The 18,195-nt window shown below is 45.8% G+C and overlaps 1 protein-coding gene and 1 long non-coding RNA gene across 27 annotated transcripts in view; one reads left to right on the top strand and one right to left on the bottom strand.

The window, feature by feature from the left end:
• LOC147345009 (general transcription factor II-I repeat domain-containing protein 2) overlaps nt 1-18,195 on the top strand; it is a 46,720-nt gene that overhangs the window by 20,118 nt on the left and 8,407 nt on the right. For 7 of the 10 annotated variants that reach the window (XM_086374633.1, XM_086374632.1, XM_086374627.1 and 4 more), the window contains 7 exons: nt 1,592-1,717; nt 3,835-4,018; nt 4,578-4,606; nt 5,975-6,029; nt 6,351-6,394; nt 10,514-10,591; nt 16,997-17,053. In XM_086374633.1, coding sequence (XP_086230759.1) covers nt 1,592-1,717; nt 3,835-4,018; nt 4,578-4,606; nt 5,975-6,029; nt 6,351-6,394; nt 10,514-10,591; nt 16,997-17,053 — 573 coding nt within the window. The remainder of the gene's footprint in view (nt 1-1,591; nt 1,718-3,834; nt 4,019-4,577; nt 4,607-5,974; nt 6,030-6,350; nt 6,395-10,513; nt 10,592-16,996; nt 17,054-18,195) is intronic. The other 3 variants (XM_086374631.1, XM_086374634.1, XM_086374628.1) reach the window with 1 other exon arrangement.
• Nucleotides 3,204-14,882, bottom strand: LOC147345010 (uncharacterized). Of its 17 annotated transcripts, none has more exons than XR_015154452.1 (4): nt 9,752-9,890; nt 5,395-5,616; nt 5,262-5,316; nt 3,204-3,455 (listed from the first exon to the last, which is right to left on the bottom strand). It is a non-coding gene; the product is annotated as an uncharacterized LOC147345010 (long non-coding RNA). The 17 variants fall into 17 exon arrangements; XR_015154448.1 differs by lacking the exon at nt 9,752-9,890 and adding an exon at nt 14,654-14,789 and having other exon boundaries at nt 3,319-3,455; nt 5,262-5,334; nt 5,551-5,616; XR_015154449.1 differs by lacking the exon at nt 9,752-9,890 and adding an exon at nt 14,654-14,789 and having other exon boundaries at nt 3,319-3,455; nt 5,551-5,616.

The following is an 18,195-nucleotide window of genomic DNA, read 5'->3' as shown; positions in this document are numbered from 1 at the left end:
GACCACTGGACCGCCAGGGAAGTCCCTACTAATTTTAAATTTCATACAGGGTATTATGCATGCTATGTTGTAAAGGTCTGCTAAATAAAACTGCGTTTTGTTCTGGCAGGCAGGTCACCTGGTCCCCACGTGGACAAGTGATGTCCTTGGCCCTGGAGGATCCATCCCTCTTAGTCTTGGAGGGAGGCCCCTCCTCCTAAGATGTGCCCCTTAGTTTTACAAAGTGTTCAACAAGTTTCCCAAACCTGGCGAATGCTAAACCCTGTTTAAATATGTTTAAACCCTGTTGGCTGTTAAATCTCTACTAAACAATTTAGCTTCCAAACGTTGCTTCTACTTAAAGCCTCACCCTGTGCTTGCACAGTTTGAGGACCAATTGAGGCTCCTCTGGCGGCTCAGATGGTAAAGAATCCGCCTGTAGTGCAAGAGACTCGGGTTTGATCCCTGGGCCAGGAAGAGCCCCTGGAGGAGGAAACGGCAACCCACTCCAGTATTCTTGCCTGGGAAATCCCATAGACAGAGGAGCCTGGCGGGGCTACTGTCCGTGGGGTCGCAAAGCGTGGGACACGACTTAGCAACGAAAACAACAAGAATCCGAGGGAAGTTGCTGTGACGATATTGGGTCTTCCACCTTGTGACTCACTCTTCTCCAGAACTTCCGCTTCACTGTCTAACCACAATGGCGGTCCTGACCTGTGACGTAGATTTCCTCATGTCAACTAAGTCCCCTGCTGTTAGTGCCCAGGCACTCAGTTGTGTCCAACTCTTTGCAGCCCCATGGACTGTAGCCCACCAGGCTCCCCCATCCATGGGATTCTCCAGGCAAGAATACTGGAGTGGGTTGCCGTTTCCTCCTTCAGGGAATCTTCCCGGCCCAGGGATCTTGCATCTCCTGCATTGGCAGGCAGATTCTTTACCCCCAGCTGCTTTTTTTGGTTAAGCTCTATTTCTCCCGGAACCCCAGGTGAAGTAAGGAGTTCCCACAGGGGAAAAGCCAGGTCAGCATGCATCTCACTCCCTGTGTTCTTCCCTCCTTTCAAGGACATCATTGCTTTCTGGTTTTGCCTATTTCTGACTGTTCTTCAAAGCTTTCATGTAATCGATCCTAGAACTTGCCTTGGTGGTCCGAAGGTTAAGATGCCATGTTTCCAATGCAGGATCCATGGGTTCAATCCCTGATCAGGGAACAAGGATCCTACGAGCCACGCGGCATGGCCAAAAAAAAAAAAGAAGTAATTCATCTTAAGATTTTGTTCAGAGCTAATCACTGGGGGGCTGGTCCTAAATCTCTGCAGTTCTGAGTGTCTTCCTGCCTAGTGACTTGCAAACTCAGTAGTAAATAATTTTCTATGATATTTCCCTTTGAACTACTAAATTCTGTTTCCTCATATGTGAATCATTGATTGTTTATCCATAGAGTCATTTCAGAGACTATCACCTTGTTATTTGACCCTATTTTTTTAATTAAAAGATCCTGTTTTATGTCAGTTCCTTTCCCCCTTTTTCCTTCCAGCACTGGAAGCATGGATATTAAGGAAATGAACTATACAGGTGCTTGGCTTCTGACTTTGTACCGATGGCTTATTCACAGGTGTTGCTGAAGGGCTGCAGGAGGTGAAACCCCCAGGCCCCGCCAACGCCAGCAGGAGGCAGGTTGATTCAGGAGAAACGGAAATCCTGAGAAAGGCTGTTGAAGACTATTTCTGCTTTTGTTACGGTAAAGCTCACCTTAGGCATTCATTCCCTGACTAGTTCACTACAGAAGATGGTGGTGGTGTTTAGTCGCTCAGTCGTGTCCGACTCTTCTGTGACCCTATGGACTGTAGCTGCCCCCAGGCTCCTCTATCCATTGGATTCTCCAGGCAAGAATACTGGAGTGGATGGCCATTTCCTTCTCGAGGGGATCTTCCTGACCCAGGGATGGAACCCTCATATCCTGCATTGGCAGGCTGATTCTTTACTGCTGAGCCACTAGGGAAGCCAACGAAGATGGTATTCAGTTCAGTTCAGTTGCTCAGTCGTGTCCGACTCTTTGTGACCCCATGAACCACAGCACACCAGGCCTCCCTGTTCATCACCAATTCCCAGAGTTTATACAAACCCATGTCCATTGAGTCGGTGATGCGATCCAACCATCTCATCCTCTGTTGTCCCCTTCTCCTCCTGCCTTCAATCTTTCCCAGCATCAGGGTCTTTTCAAATGAGTCGGCCCTTTGCATCAGGTGGCCAAAGTATTGGGGTTTCAGCTCCAGCATCAGTCCTTCCAGTGAACACCCAGGACTGATCTCCTTTAGGATGGACTGGTTGGACCTCCTTGCAGTCCAAGGGACTCTCAAGAGTCTTCTCCAATACCACAGTTCAAAAGCATTGATTCTGTGGTGCTCAACTTTCTTTATAGTCCAACTCTCACACCCAGACATGACTGCTAGAAAAACTATAGCCTTGACTAGACAAACCTTTGTTGGCAAAGCTGGTATTAGAGATCATTTTATCAGTCTGACTATATAAACTCTCTCTAACATTAGAGAAATCCACATTTTCATCAAGTGAACAGCCAGTTAAGTACCAGATCAACTTGGTCTCTTCCCATTTGTCAGAACATCTGGATACATCAGCCTTCAGTCTGCGGAGCCCCCTCCCCACGGCCACGTAGTTATGACAGATGTTCATGCTTGGTTCACACACCAGCCTCATCCTCATTGGTCTCCCCACAGGCCTGGAGACAGGAATTTTTTTTAATTTATTTTTTAATTGGAGGAAAATCGCTTTGCAGTGTTGTGTTGGTTTCTGCCATACAACAGCGCAAATCAGCCATAATTATACACATATCCCCTCCCTCCTGAGCCTCACTCCCCTGAGATGGTTTTTTTTTTTTTTTAAATACCTACACAATGCTTTAGATAGGGGTGTTCCCAGGTGGTCCAATGGTTAAGAATCTGTGCTTCCACTGCCAGGGGCGTGGTACTATGCCAGAAGTAACATCTGGCATGCAACACAGAGCATTTAAAAAAAACACACACACAAAACAAAAAACCACTTAAAAGCTAGATAACAAGGATGTCTGCAGGTGTTATATTTGCATTAGAAGCCCATGAGCATCTTTGGGCCTGGCTCTTCTTTCCTATACAGCTGCACACATCTGTGTGACCTGCAGTGAGCGTCTGTATTTGGGGACCCCAGCTAGGGGATCTTAAGGTCTCAGGTTATACTTCCCTATGAAAAATGAGGCTCCAGCACCTTGGGGATGGCCAGCGGTGCAGAGAGACTGCCACAGCCCCAGGTGGTGACGTGAGGCCTCAGCTGTCTCCAGGCAGGGCCTGGTCTGTACCATGTGACACAGGGACAGATGAGCTTTGGGCCGGGCCCTCATCCTCAGCTGGCAGCATCGTGAATAACCACACAGGCTGTTCCCTGCAGCTCTGGGTGCCCCAGAGTGCACACCCTGAATCGTGTGACTGCCAAGAGAAGAGACAAAAAGACCTATTATTGTCTTTTCTTTCAGAAATGGATTACTTTTAGTTTACTTATTGAAATATAGTTGACTTACCTTATATTAGTTTCCAGTGTACAATATACTGATTCAGTGTTTTTATAGATTATGCAACCTGTTATTTTCTCTTCTGTGAAGATTTAAAGGAAAACAGATTCTATGTATTCTTTTGGCTGTTTGATTGGAAATGTTACGAACTTGAGATATAGCGGCATGGGACACGTTAGGATTTTAATAAACTTTGGAGCCAAATGTCACCACCTGGGTTTATGGCATTAACTGAAATTGATGGTCAGGGTTTCTTATGCTCCTGTTGTTTAAAGATGTCCTGCTGATGCTTCCAGGCAAAGCCTTGGGGACAGCAGCCATGGTACCTGTTCCTTATGAGAAGATGCTGACGGACCAGGAGGCTATAGTGGTGCAGGGGCTCCCAGAAGGGGTCCCCTTCCAACACCCTGAGAACTATGACCTTGCAACGCTGAAGTGGATTTTGGAGAACAAAGCGGGGATTTCATTCCTCATCAACAGGTGACAGGCTCTCCCCCTTTTCTCACAGCTGGTTCATCTGCAGATAAACTGACAACTTAATTTCAGTTGGTTAAATCTGTCCCGATATGTTTATTTATTGGGATTGTTGTATTTATTTAAATGATTTTATGTATCTATTTTTGACTGTGCTGGGGCTTCATTGCTGCATGGGCTTTTCTCTAGTTGCGGCGAGCAGCGGCTCCTCTCTAGTCGTGACGCGCAGACTTCTCATTTCGGTTGCTTCTCTTGTTGCCGATCCCCACCTCTAGGGCACGCGGGCTTCTGTAGTTGAGGCACATGGGCTCAGTAGTTTTAGCTCATGGGCTCTAGAGCACAGACTCAGTAGTTGCGATGCACGGGCTTAGTTGCTGCACGGCGTGTGGGATCTTCCCAGACCAGGGATCAAACCCATGTCTCCTGCATTGGCAGGCAGATTTTTTACCACTAAGCCCCCAAGGAAGCCCCTGTCCTCTCACGTTTAGAAGTTGGTTCTTCAGATGTTTACTCTGTGTGTCTGGTGTGTGCATATCAGCTGTTAATATATGGGGTTTTTTTGCAGACCTTTCCCGGGTCCAGCGAATCAGCCGGGTAAGTGACAGCTTCTCCTACTTGGTGGCTGCCCAGTTTGCTTTTCTTAGTTAAAGTGCGAGTTTGGCACATTCTAAAACTTGTTTAGGCTGTGTCTTTCCTGCATTGAGGAGGCCACCTCTGATCCCGGGACCTGGGGTGATGTTTGCAGGCACTACAGCTCAGGGAAACACACACATCCAGCCCAGGAGCCGAGACACCACCCTCCTCCAGCTTGCATGCCAGAGGACTTCTGCGTGCAGGCTTCACAGGGCGGGAGACCTGCCTTGTCCACACGCATAGGAAAGTGAGGATGCTGGTCTTTGCACACCAGCCATGGGCCAGGCATTGTGAGCTTCAGGAGTAGGTCTGGGCTGTGTGGCCATTCCTGTATTTCTGAGATGTCTGTGAGAAGGAATGAGACTGTTCAGAGAACCAGGGGTGGTGACCCTGAGAGCCCTTGGGAAAGGGTTAGAACTGTATGGTCAGAATAGCTTCCTGGAGAAGCTGGCCCCCGAGATAAGCAGGGTCTTAACAGCTTGGTTCCCCCAGGAAGCCCATTCCATGTGGTCAGGCAGAAAGCTTGTGCAGGGTGTTGGAGACTACGTTTGGGAACCCAGAACCACTCATAATCTCCTCATAATGATGAAGGAACCAAAAAAAGAAGCAGTCTTACCAGGAGCATTTAGAGATCCATCTACGCCCACTTCTTGTTTTCTCAGATCGTTATTCTGGATGTAGATGGAAACCTTGGGTCATGAAATGTTCATGAAAGACCAGGTCTAAAGAGAGTGTCATGCTGAGCCTACCTAGGTGCAGAAACCAAGTGGCTGGGGTGGGCGGAGGTCTCACTGTCCACAAGACGCACCTCGGGGTACAGACGGTGATGAGACCCTCCTGTGCATGGACTGCTCACGGAAGAAGTATTTCTGGAGCAGTTGTGAGTTCCTGGGGGCCCAGCTCACCTTAGAGGAGGGACTGGAGCGTGAGGGGTGGCTGGTGACCGCTGTCCCAGGAGGCTTGTGTTGTCCCTACAGAATAATGATAATAACTGCTGACACATTCTGTGATGGACACTGTTCTAAGCACCTTGCATGGATGAATTAATCCTTACTCAACCACCATCCTCAGATGAGGAAACTGAGGCATGGGGAGGCTTAGTAACCTGCTGGAGGTCACTCTGGCCCCATCTGCTGCTCAGCCCCTATCTTGCCCACACAAGTCGCCCAAGCCTTGGGGGCTGCTTTGAGCTGGTCTCTCTGCTGCCCTTCTCTGATGACCTGGAACCTGGAGTTCGGTCCTCTCTGTATTTGCCTTCCCTTTATACGCCTTTGTCATGTTTCAGGATGCATGAAACCAGCTAGCGTGTGTCTTTTTACTCCTGCACAGGTGGGCCTGGGGTGGTAACTGACACTGATAAGTCAGTGACATCACCAAGTGAAAGGTAAGGGACAAATAAAATATTAACTCCACATCTAAACCCAATGTGTTAGTGTTTAGAGTATGGAATGGCTTATTTTGTTACATATTCCTTATTCAAAGGGATGTTTGGGGTTATGAAACTATATTCTGTTGACACCTTTAACTTTCTTCATGGTGTCATTTAACTTTATGAAATTAAAGTCGAGGTAGCTGTGCATTCAGTTTGATGAGGGGCGGGGTACCGTGACATCACGGAGATCTGGGGAGTGGGCTCAGTGTGTCCAGATGCCTGTGGGCAGTTCTTTTCCTGCCCATCTTGACCAGCGTTCCCTTCTCCTTTTAGCTGCACCCCCATCCGTGTGAAGACTGAACCCATGGAAGATTCTGGTATGTATACTGATGCTTGTAGAATGAGCTATTCAGCAGGTCATTATTTGACTCCTTTTAATACCCACTGCAGTATTTTGGCCTGAGAATTCCATTGACAGAGGAGCCTGGCGGGCTACAGTCCATGGGTCTCAAAGAGTCAGACACGACTGAGCAACTTTCAGTTTCACTTCACATTTTTTGTAAAAATGGTACTTTCAGTAAAGCAGGACTAGAGAGGAACTTCCTCAACTTGATTAAAAAATTCTTCAAAAAACCTATAGCTGACATCATATTTAATGATGAGAAACTATAATTTTTCCAAGATCAGGAAGGATGTCCCCTCTCATCACTCCCTTTCAGTATCATACTGAAAGTCCTAGTTAATGCAATAAGACAAGAAAAGGAAATATATGGTATATGATTGGGAATAATGAATAAAACTGTCTTTAATTTTCAGATGGTCTATTGGTCCATGTAGAAAATCCAGTTAACCTCAACTGTGGCCTTATTTGCAGAATCATATTTTACTCAAATATCTAGAAAAAAGTCTTCTAGTTCAATAAATACTGGGTACTAAAATGTTATTGGGCTTCCTTGGTGGTTCAGACAGTAAAGAATCCACCTGCAATGTGGGAGACCTGGGTTTGGTCCCTGGGTTAGGAAGATCCCCTAGAAAAGGGAACGGCTACCCACTCCAGTATTCTGGCCTGGAGAATTCCATGGACAGAGGATCCTGGCAGGCTACAGTCCATGGGGTCACTAAGTAGATATATTTGTATGTAAAGTGTTATTTTAATCGTATGGAAATTAGAACTTGACTGTTAAATAGGTAAAAAAAGTCTTATACATTTGGAATTATGAATTTGATTTATGAATAAAGTATGAATAAACAACTTGTTTTATTGCTTTCTTACACTCTGTAATTTCTAAATGTTCTACAATAGACATGCATTACTACGATAATCTATATTGGCAGAAAAGAAATCCCTCTTTGATGGGTGAGAGCAGTTAACCCCCATCCCTGCCTCTCCCACTTCTCAAAAAAGAAAAGAAAAAAGAAAAATGGCATTAGGGGAAAATGTTAAAGGTTAAAAATAGAAAAAAATTTAAAAGTCAAATGTTTAATCAAGGAATGGAAAAATATTGAAAGCATTAGAAGTTAAAAGCTTAGGCAGCCTAAAATAAACAAGTACATAAAACTAAACCTCAAACCTCCGAAAGGTAAAGATGAATGCAAACTGGCTATAAGGAGGTAAAGGGCTTCCCTGGTGGCTCAGCGGTAGAGAATCTGCCTGCAATGCAGAAGACAAGAATTTGATCCCTGGGTCGGGAAGATCCCCTAGAGAAGGAAATGGCAACCCACTCCAGTATTCTTGCCTGGAGAATCCCATGGACAGAGGAGCCTGGAGGCACACAGTCCCTGGGGAAGAAAGAGTTGGACATGACTTAGTAACTAAACCACCTACTACCATAAGGGGGTAAAACTAGAATTTAATGATGTTTAGAAAAGCAATCTAAAAATAAACAGTTCCAAACTTCCAAAAGTTAAATGAGAGAATCTAAAAGAAAAATATTCAACATTAAGACTACATGTAGAGGAAAGGCAGAGAGAGACTTTATCTTCAGTGAAATGGAGGTCAGAGCATCCACGTTTCTGAAGGTGTCAGGGCGTGGTTTATGCCCGGCTGCCTCCCCCAGTCCCTCGGGGCAAGAGAGCCTGACCCGTCCCTTGTCGTACACCAGGGTCACTCCTGTCTACATGGAAATGTGTGCTTGGTGGAAGCTCCACCTTAAATACCATGGTCTGAAAAATAAGAGTGCATGTCCATTGTAGTTATTCTGGGTAAAACCAACACAAGTCAGGAGGAGCCGAGGATTCCAGCTAGAATTCAGCTGTGTAGTCTTCATCCCCCTTACACATGATGCCCCTTTAATCTTAGGGATGTGTGTGCGCTCAGTCATGTGCGACTCTTTGTGACCCTATGGACTGTGGCCCACCAGGCTCCTCTGTCCATGGGCTTTCCCAGGAAAGAATACTGGAGTGGGTTGCCATTTCCTCCATCAGGATGTCTTCCTGATCCAGGGATCAAACCCTCATCTCCTGTGTCTCTTGCATTACAGACGGATTCTGTACCGCTGAGCCGCCAGAGAAGCCCCTGTAATCTTAGCCATGATGCATTTCCAAGATACAGGAATGCATTTCAGATACATTCTGCCTGTGTCTCTGTTGGTCACAGAGAATTTAAAACCCCCAAGCCACAGTCTCCTGTCAGAAACTGGGAAAACAGATGGGATGAGAGTGAGGGGTTGTTAGCCCTCCCTGAGGGGGGCCCTTTCACGGAACCATGCCCCTCCCCCGCCCCCGCCCCCCTCTCCTTCCTCACCAGCTGTAGGGTGGATGAGTCATTCCCACTGGCCTTAAAATAGGCCTCTTTTGTGGAGGTCTCTGTTTGGAGATGTGGTTCCCCTTAAGATAAAATATGTGTTCCCTAATAATGTGACTTTCTGCTGTGAATTTCATGGTACGAATCGCTTCCAGCTGCCTACAGGCTTGTGAGAGCTGACCATCCCTTGGCCTTACTTCCCACGACGTCTGTGTAGCACCTGACGCACCGAACAGCTGTTTAACCGGGTTCTGCCTTTTGAATTTCCGCCTCGTGTGTTGAGGAAAAGCTGAAGCCAGCCCGTTTTCATTACCATTTCAAACACATTGTGCATTCCGCAGCTTCAAATCTGCTTTCAGTTGCCTGCAATGAACAGGCGTTTTTCTTTGACAGCCCAGCCGTCACACATTTATCAGATGTTTGAGTACAGGCATTAGTGCCTAATCAACTTGGAAATTGTACCTAGAAGTTTGTAAGTTACAAAAGCTATACACGTTTCAAACAAAAATTCAGGCTAGTGATATGTGAAAAGTGAAAGTCGCTCCGTCGTGTCTGACTCTTTGCTACCCCATGGACTATACAGTCCTTGGAATTCTCCAGGCCAGAATACTGGAGTGGGTAGCCTTTCCCTTCTCCAGGGGATCTTCCCAACCCAGGGGAAGAACCCAGGTCTCACGCATTGCAGGCAGATTCTTTACCAGCTGAGCCACCAGGGAAGCCCTTTTGATAATCACATTCTTTAATACCCCATCTCACTATCCCTATGCCAACAGAGCTGTTAATTTCAGAAGGCCCCCACCCCCACCCCGGAACTTGTTAATTAATGCTGAACAGTGAAATGCCAAGCTGTGTCACAATTACTGTTTTTGCCTCTGTTAACTTCCACAGTTAGATTATATGTATACTTCAGTATCAGTTATCTATTGCAGTATAAAAGACCGCCTGCACCCCAGAACTTAGTGGCTTCAAACCGTGATTCCATCTCTCTCACACGTCTGTGTGTGGACCAGGCTGTCCTCTGGGCTGGGCTGGCCGTCCTCCGGGGTCGCGGCCTCAGGCAGCAGAGCTGAGTCTCTCTCCTCTGAGCCTCACATCCTCCAGGTTCATTCACCTGGCAGCTCTGCTCCAAAAACAACAGAAGCGGAGCCCCAGGCACATTTCAAACCTCTGTCTACATCCCATTGGCCGAAGCAAGTCACATGGCCACCCCAGGTTTACAAGGCGGGTAGTTTTCCACTTGGAGAAAACAGGAGTGGGAAAGTTAGGTTGCAAACAGGTGTGTATACTGGGATGGGAGACATCTGTGGCTAATTTTTGCCATCTCCCACACCTTTCCCTGATAAAGCCTTTGGGTTTTACTAATGTAGTTTCCCCAGCTTTTGAAATTCATCCTGTTGTAATAAGTAAATTAAGATAATCTGTGCCAATTCAGGCCCCATTACAGAAGAAGATTTACAGTATTTCATGTAAATACATGTACATATTCAGCCATCTTGAAAGGGAGAATCTCTCCAAACTGGGAACTAGACCTCTTTCTCCTTCTCTTCTTTCCCTCCCTCCCTCAGTCTTTCATTTCTTTTATGCTGTGTTATATTTTTATGTGGATTAACCCATCCGTTCATAGCGCATGAGCTACAGGTTCTTTTGCTGACCACAGTGTTACTGTGTTAAACAACCTGGAAGGGATATTAGCTGGTCACATCTCTGTTGGTGAGTTTAACGCATCATTTTATAATTTCCATTGCATTCCAAGGTATTTCACTGAAAGCAGAAGTTGTGTCAGTCAAGAAAGAATCAGAAGATCCTAATTACTATGAATATAGTATGCAAGGTAATGCCATTTTATAATAACTTTCTTCTCTAAAAGTTGTCTGTGATGGAAACTTTTAATTAGTGCTCATCTGAACAAATAAGCAAAGAGTCATAAAGATCCATGTATATTTATGTAGAATCTAGCACAGTGACATTAAGGTGAACAATTTCACAGTCATAAAATGGATTGTATTAATACGTAGCCTGAATCCATATGATTCTGGGCATACGTGACTGTAAAGGTATTTCAGGCTGCCTTTTACTTGAGTTTGTCTATTAAGTATTGTTTTGTGTGTTCTAAAATATTCCCCTCTTAAGCTGCTTCTGTCCAGTCTGAGTTGCTGAGAAGATATTAAGATAAAAGAGATGGAGACAGAGTTAAGAAACTCAAGTGCCTTTTTTTACTAGAAAGGCAGCATATGAGTTCCCTGCCAGCATATAAATTCAACAGGAAGAAGATGGTTGTTATCAAATGCACAAACATTCCAAAGGTGGTGCAGGTGGGGTGGTCTATGCGGTTGGGTGGCTCTGTTCTCCACGCAAAGAATCCTGCCAGCCCCCAGCTGATGATGGTTGATGGTCAGCTGGGGCCCTCATGGTGACAGGATACCGTCTTATTGCTATGACAACTGCACAGTGTTCCAATCCTTTCTCCATCTTCCAGTTCCACTGCAGAGTGTAGGACGATTTGCAATTACTTCCTCAAACATTATCAGATTGAAAATGTTTCCTACAAAATCATAAACTTTGGAATTTTCCTGCAGCATTACTTAGCTCTGTAAGTTTTACTAAAAACACCTTTTCCAAAAGATCTAAAAGGCAGAGACCAACGGAAGTTCTGTTGTAATTGCTCTGTCGTGGGCCAACCCCACCCACCCTCTTCTGCCCCCTCCTGCCCTGTGCCCCACGACCAGTCTCCTTACATCTGGGCAGAGGGGCAGAGGATCTCTTCTCAGCCCATCCCATACATCCTGCTGCTGCTGCTAAGTCACTTCAGTTGTGTCCGACTCTGTGTGACCCCATAGACGGCAGCCCACCAGGCTCCCCCGTCCCTGGGATTCTCCAGGCAAGAACACTGGAGTGGGTTGCCATTTCCTTCTCCAATGCATGAAAGTGAAAAGTGAAAGGGAAGTCGCTCAGTCGTGTCCAACTCTTAGCAACCCCATGGACTGCAGCCTACCAGGCTCCTTCATCCATGGGATTTTCCAGGCAAGAGTACTGGAGTGGGTGCCATCTCCTTGTCTGCCCATACATCCTAACCCACCCCAATTATGTATTCTTTGAAAGCTGGGATCTGTTCACGTCTCTCCCCCATTCACATTGTCTGTGGCTCCGTATCACCTGTAAAGTCCCAGTTTCCTTCCATGTTCCTACTGTTCCTTTTCTTTTTTGGCTACCCCATGAGGCATGCAGGATCTTAGCTCCCTGAGAGAGAGAGAGTGAAGTAGCTCGGTTATGTCTGAGTCTTTGCAACCCCATGAACTGTAGCCTGCCAGGCTCCTCCATCCATGGGATTTTCCAAGCAAGAATATTGGAGTGGATTGTCATTTCCTTCTCCAGGAGATCTTCCCAAACCAGGGATTGAACCTGGGTCTCCTGCACTGCAGGCAGACTCTACCTGAGCCACCAGAGAAGCCCTAGAGGTGAAAATTGCTCAGACCCCATGGACTACACAGTCCATGGAATTCTCCAAGCCAGAATACTGGAGTGGGTAGCCGTTCCCTTCAGCAGGGGATCTTCCCAACCCAGGGATCAAACCCAGGTCTTACACATTGCGGGCAGATTCTTTACCAGCTGAGCCACAAGGGAAACCCAAGAATACTAGAGTGGGTAGCCTATCCCTTCTCCAGCAGATCTTCCCAACCCAGGAATTCAACTAGGGTCTCCTGCATTGCAGGCGGATTGTGAGCAGACCAGGGATCACACCTGTGCCCTAGGCAGCGGAAGCTCAGAATCTTAACCACTTGACCGCCAGGAAAGTACCCCTGCTGCTCTTTCTGGTGTTCCCTCCTGTGTCATCTGCCTCCCCCACCATCACCCTCCCTCTGTTCTTCAGTCACGTGCTCTGTCTGTGGTTCCTTGTACATGGCCCCGAGTCCCCCTTCCACGGGGCTTTTATATAAGCTGATCCCTCGCTGTGGCTCTCCTTCCTATCCTGCAGACTTCTGAGGAGCGTCCCCCTTCTTTCTGGGCACAGTCAGAACCTCAACTCCTGCAGGAGCTTCCAGCATTTAGTGTGACCTGCTGTGTTCTATTTTTGCCTTTTTTTTTTTTTTTTTTTTGGGCACACCAAACAGCATGTGCCATCTTAGTGCCCCAACCAGGGATCGAAGCCATGCCCGCCCACATTGGACGGGTGGAGTCTTAACCCCTGGACCGCCAGGGAAGTCCTATATTTATGCTTTTGCCGAGGACTCCCTCAGCTAGTGGCAGGAAACATAGCATCTTACTCCCGCCCTGGAGTCCCAAGCCCGGGACTTTGTACATCCTGGACATTCAGATGTGCTTGCTGAATTCAGTATGAAGAATCAGTGTAACATTTGTTTCTAAATGACTGTTGTTCGAAACAATAGTCATTTAGAAACAAATTCTTAATTCCCAAGAATGTATTTTTGAACTTAAATGATCAAATTGTGTACAATCAGGGATAGGATACTTACAGATTCTGCTCTGAAAGGCATCAGTGAAATAAATAAATTAGATGCACCTGCAATCACTCTATTTTAACTTTTCAGAAAGAAGTACATTGTTTGAAGAGAAATATTTACATTAAATGTATGACTTTATAGTCTTTCTTCCACTTGGCTTGAAAATGACAGAACCATTCAAGACATCTTTGTAGAACAGCTTCCTTCTTGATACCAAAAAAGCTCCAGATTGCCTGACATCATGGACGATATTCCATAGCACTGAATGTTTTTATAACCACTTAGGTTAAATACATGCTGAAGTATTGATATCCTTCTGTCTCCTTTAAGTAAGGGAGATAGTTTTAAATCCAAAAAGACCATCAATGTGACCTGCTCAGAATGGCGACTGGCCCCTAGGGAGCCCCCAGTGAAGTCAGCCATGGCCCCACAAGTGCTCAGAAGCTACCCCACACACACACCAGGACCTCATGATCCATCTGTAACACAGATCTCTCAGAAGACCCCCGACACAACGTCTACACAGGTTCATATAGTATCCTGGCCCACGTGAAGCCCATGGACGTCCCGTAGGTCTTTTAGGTCTGCAGGGACCCATCTCTTCCAGGAAATGAAGAACACCCTGTGTAAGCTTTGCTGAGCTGTACTGCACCCAGGCTGCCTTGATGTGGATGGATGTCAGAGCACCACTACCATTCTGGCCTCTTCCCGGCCGACGTGGCATGATGTGGGGGGAAAGGCTTCCAGGACAAGGGAACAAGGTCAAGGTCAAGGAGCCCAAGAACAAGAGGTCCAAGGTCAAGAAATTAATGTAGCCTTTCCCAAAATACATCACTGCAACACTGATCTTTCTGCCTTCCTTTTCCACATTGAAATACTCTGAACATTGATTACACAGAGCCCAGCTGGATAATGCAGGATAATCTTTTCTGAAGGTTATCAATGAGGACACCTAATCCTATCTTCCCCTTGCCATGTAACATAAAAATTCACAGGTTTTGGATATCTTTTTTTTTGCAGGGGGGGGCGGTCATCTGCCTATCACAAATAGTAAACAATTGTATGCCAACAAGTTGAGTCACCTAAATGAAATGGACAAATTACTGAAACTGACTAAAGATAAAACACAAATTTTGAACAGTCACGTAACAAGAATTTTGAATAGTCGTTGAAAAGCTTCCTACAAACAAACGCCCAGGATCAGGTGACTTCACTGGTGAATTCTACCAAATGTTTAAAGAATGAACACCACAACTTCAAAAACTCTTACAGAAAATAGAGGAGGGAATACTTCTCGACTCATTCTGTTAAGCCAGTATCACCCTGATACAAAAACCAGACCAAAGAGCACAAGGAAACTACAGAACAATATCGCTTATTAACAGATAAACAAAAATCCTCAATAAAACAGTCATAAGTTTATACATCCATACCTGTTGGGTATGTACCTCCGCCTCAGGCCTGCAAACCTTGAGAACAAAGAAAAAGCCCAGCGACAAAGACATCAGTGGCTTATTGGATAAGGGATCTTACACATCTGAAGCAAAGTCCTGAAGCAACACGCACTTTGTGCAGCAAACAGCAGACAAGAAGTGACAGCAACCTTCGCTAACTCGGAGGAGGAGGCTTTCATTTATAGGGAGGAACTGACATCAGACTGGCTCTTTGGTTACCGGGGAAACCAACAGTTGGGATAGGGGGCAAGCGAGGTAGGTAGTTACTAATTAAGCCCCAATTAAGAGGATGGAAAAGGAAATGGCAACCCACTCCAGTGTTCTTGCCTGGAGAATCCCAGGGACGGGGGAGCCTGGTGGGCTGCCGTCTATGGGGTCACACAGAGTCGGACACGACTGAAGTGACTTAGCAGCAGCAAGAGGATGGAGGTAGTCCTGTGGGTGAAGCAGGGTCTGGTTGAGTGGGGAGATGTACTAAGAGCAAGAGAACAGCCATCTTGAATGGCCTGACCACACAGTGACCATATAGTGATTGCTCCTAGGAAGGCAAGATTAGCTCAACTTATGGAAATGAGTCAACAGAAGAGCAACATAATGAATAAAGGACAAAACCCACACGATTGTCCTCGTAGATGTAGGAAAAAGGCATTTGACAAAATCTAATACCTTTCATGATTTTTAAAAAACGCTCAAGAAACTAGGAACTGAAGGGAACTTTTTCAACATAATTAAAAGCGTCTATTTAAAAACTTATATAGATCATGTTATACTTAAAGATTGAAGACTTTCCCCCTAAGACCAGGAACAAGACAAGTATGTCAGGGACTTCTTTGGTGGCCCATTGGTTAAGAATATGTCTGCCAATGCAGGGGACATGGGTTCGACATCTGACTCAGAAAGGTCCCACGTGCTGCGGGGCAGCTAAGCTCGCACACCGCAACTACTGAAGCCCCCGCACCTGGGCCCTGTGTTCCACAATGAGAGAAACCACCGCAGTGAAAAGCCCGCGCACGGCAAGGAAGAGTAGCCCCTCTCTCTGCAGCGAGAGAAAGCCTGCACGCAGCGACAAAGACCCAGCACAGTGAAAAATAATGATTAATTAAAAAAAAACAAAACATGTCTGTTCTTGCCACTTCTTTTCAACACTGTATTGGAGGTCCTAAGCAGAGCAATTAGGCAAGATCAAAAAAGAAATCCAGATGTGTGTCTCCATCTGGAGCCAGAGATCGGGAAAGACAAAGATCACAAACGGTAAATTATTAGCATTTTGCTATCTGAGTAAAGGGTAGATGGATCTTTTTTGTACTATTTTATTTTTGCAACTTTCCCGTAAGTTTAAAACTACTTCCAGTATAAAGTGTCTTTTTTTTTCAAAGACAGGTATGAGAATTGAGGAAAGTTGAACACTGACTAGATATGAGACGATGATGACAATTGTTCGTTGTGTGGGTCGTCGCGATACGGTGTCGCTAACAGAAGAGAGACGGACTCCTCCAGCGCAGGCGTTTGCACACTGCATTCCGAGATTCACAGTGCACCACCAATGGGGGCCCTTACTTTTCTTGGCCCACAAAGTTCGTCTACTCAAAGGCACACTTCTTCCAGTGATCGTGAGAGTTGGATCCTAAAGAAGGCTGAGCTTCAAACAATTGATGCTTTCAAACTGTGGTGCGAGAAGACTCTTGAGGGTCCCTTGGACTGCAAGGAGATCAAACCAGTCCATCCTAAAGGCAACCAACCCTGAATATTCGTGGAAGGACTGATGCTGAAGCTGAAGCTCCAATACTTTGGCCACCTGGCGTGAAGAGCCGACACATTGGAAAAGACCCTGATGCTGGGAAAGACTGATGGCAGGAGAAGGGGACGACAGAGGATGAGATGGTTGGATGGCATCACCGACTCGAGAGACATGAGTTTGAGCAAACTCAGGGAGACTGAAAGACAGGGAAGGCTGGTGTGCTGCAGTCCATGGGGTTGCAAAGATCTGACACGACTGAGTGACTAAACAACAGCAGCCGGGGGGGCGGTGGTTGGGGCACAGATAGAATGACCTGAGTCGATGACTTGATGCTGGAGGATGGACAAATGGCCTCATTTTGCCTTCTCTCTGCTTTTCTATGTTTTAAGTTTTTCCAAAGCATAGGTTAAGGGGGAAAAAAGCATAAAGAAAGGATCATTTGTATGAATTCTATTTCAAGGAGTCTATAAATATTTCGTGGGTATTCCTTTGTGGGTCTTGAATTCTTTGCCTTAGTTTCAAATGATGTCTTTTTTAAAATATGTGTTTCTGCCTTTTTAATATATTGTTTGCTTTCCTTTCAGAGAGCCGTCATTCTTCTGCAGGCACTGAAGTAATAGAAACGGAATTACCAATGGAAGGTTAGAAAATTGAGGCATTCTCTCTCTCTCTCTTTTTTTTTTAGTTTACAGTATTTTGCAGAGAATAAACTTTTTCTTAAAAGACTATTTTGATATGAACCATTTTTTAAAAGTCTTTATTGAATTCGTTACAATACTGCTTCTGTTTTATGTTTTGGTTTTTTGGCCCCGAGGCTTGTGGGATCTCAGCTCCCCGACCAGAGATCAAACCCAAACCCCCTGCTCTGGAGGGTGAAGTCTGAACCACTGGACTGCCAGGGGAGCCCCTTGTTTGATTTTTAAAAGCTTTCTATTTTATGCCAGTCCCTTTATTCTTTCTTTATTGACCAAACCACACGGCCTACCAGATTTCAATTCCCTAGGCAGGGATTAAAACCCACACCATGGTAGTGAAAGCCCAGAAAGCCCAGGCCTAACTCCTAGGCCACCAGAAAACTCCCTGAAACCTTTTTATTTTAAAGGAGTTATAGTCGATCCCCGGGTTGGGAAGATCCCCTGGAGAAGGAAATGGTAACCCACTCCAATATTCTTGCCTGGGAAATGCCATGGACAGAGGTGCCCGGTGGACTACAGTCCATGGGGTCGCAAAGAGTCAGACACAGCTTAGCAACTGAACAATAGATTCAGAAGAAGCTGCAAGAACAGCACACGCAGCCCAATGTGCCTTCAGCCATTTTTCCCTAAAGGTTGCATCTCATACGACGACAGTACAAAATCAAAACAGTCTTGTGTTCTAGTCTTTTCTTCTTTTACTAACAATTGATTAATGTAACAACTGACAGATCTTTCTAAAATGAGCCCGTCAGGTGAGATAATCTAGCCAGGCTCTTGTCTGTATGTAGAACGTGTATGTTGTTGCTGTTGTTCGGTCGCTCAGTTGTGTCCAGCTCTTTGCAACCCCGTGAACTGCAGCATCCAGGCTTCCCTGTCCTTCACCATCTCCTGGAGCTTGCACAGACTCATTTCCATTGAGTCCGGTGACGCCAACTTGATGTACGTGTCACAATTCTTATCCAGCAGAAAACTCAATTATGAGTCCAAGTAATGATAGACCTTGAATCACCTGGGGGCTGCTGGCAGGATAAGAGAGGAGCAAATAGCTTTCGAAAAATCTCAGTAATTCCCAACAACAACCAGAAAAC

The sequence above is a fragment of the Bos grunniens genome, chromosome 25, assembly GCF_055505025.1.
Source record: "Bos grunniens cultivar Pamir isolate PY7600 chromosome 25, Bosgru_T2T1.0, whole genome shotgun sequence".
In the NCBI taxonomy this organism is placed as follows: Eukaryota; Metazoa; Chordata; class Mammalia; order Artiodactyla; family Bovidae; genus Bos; species Bos grunniens.
This window is presented reverse-complemented; position numbering and strand designations above follow the sequence as displayed.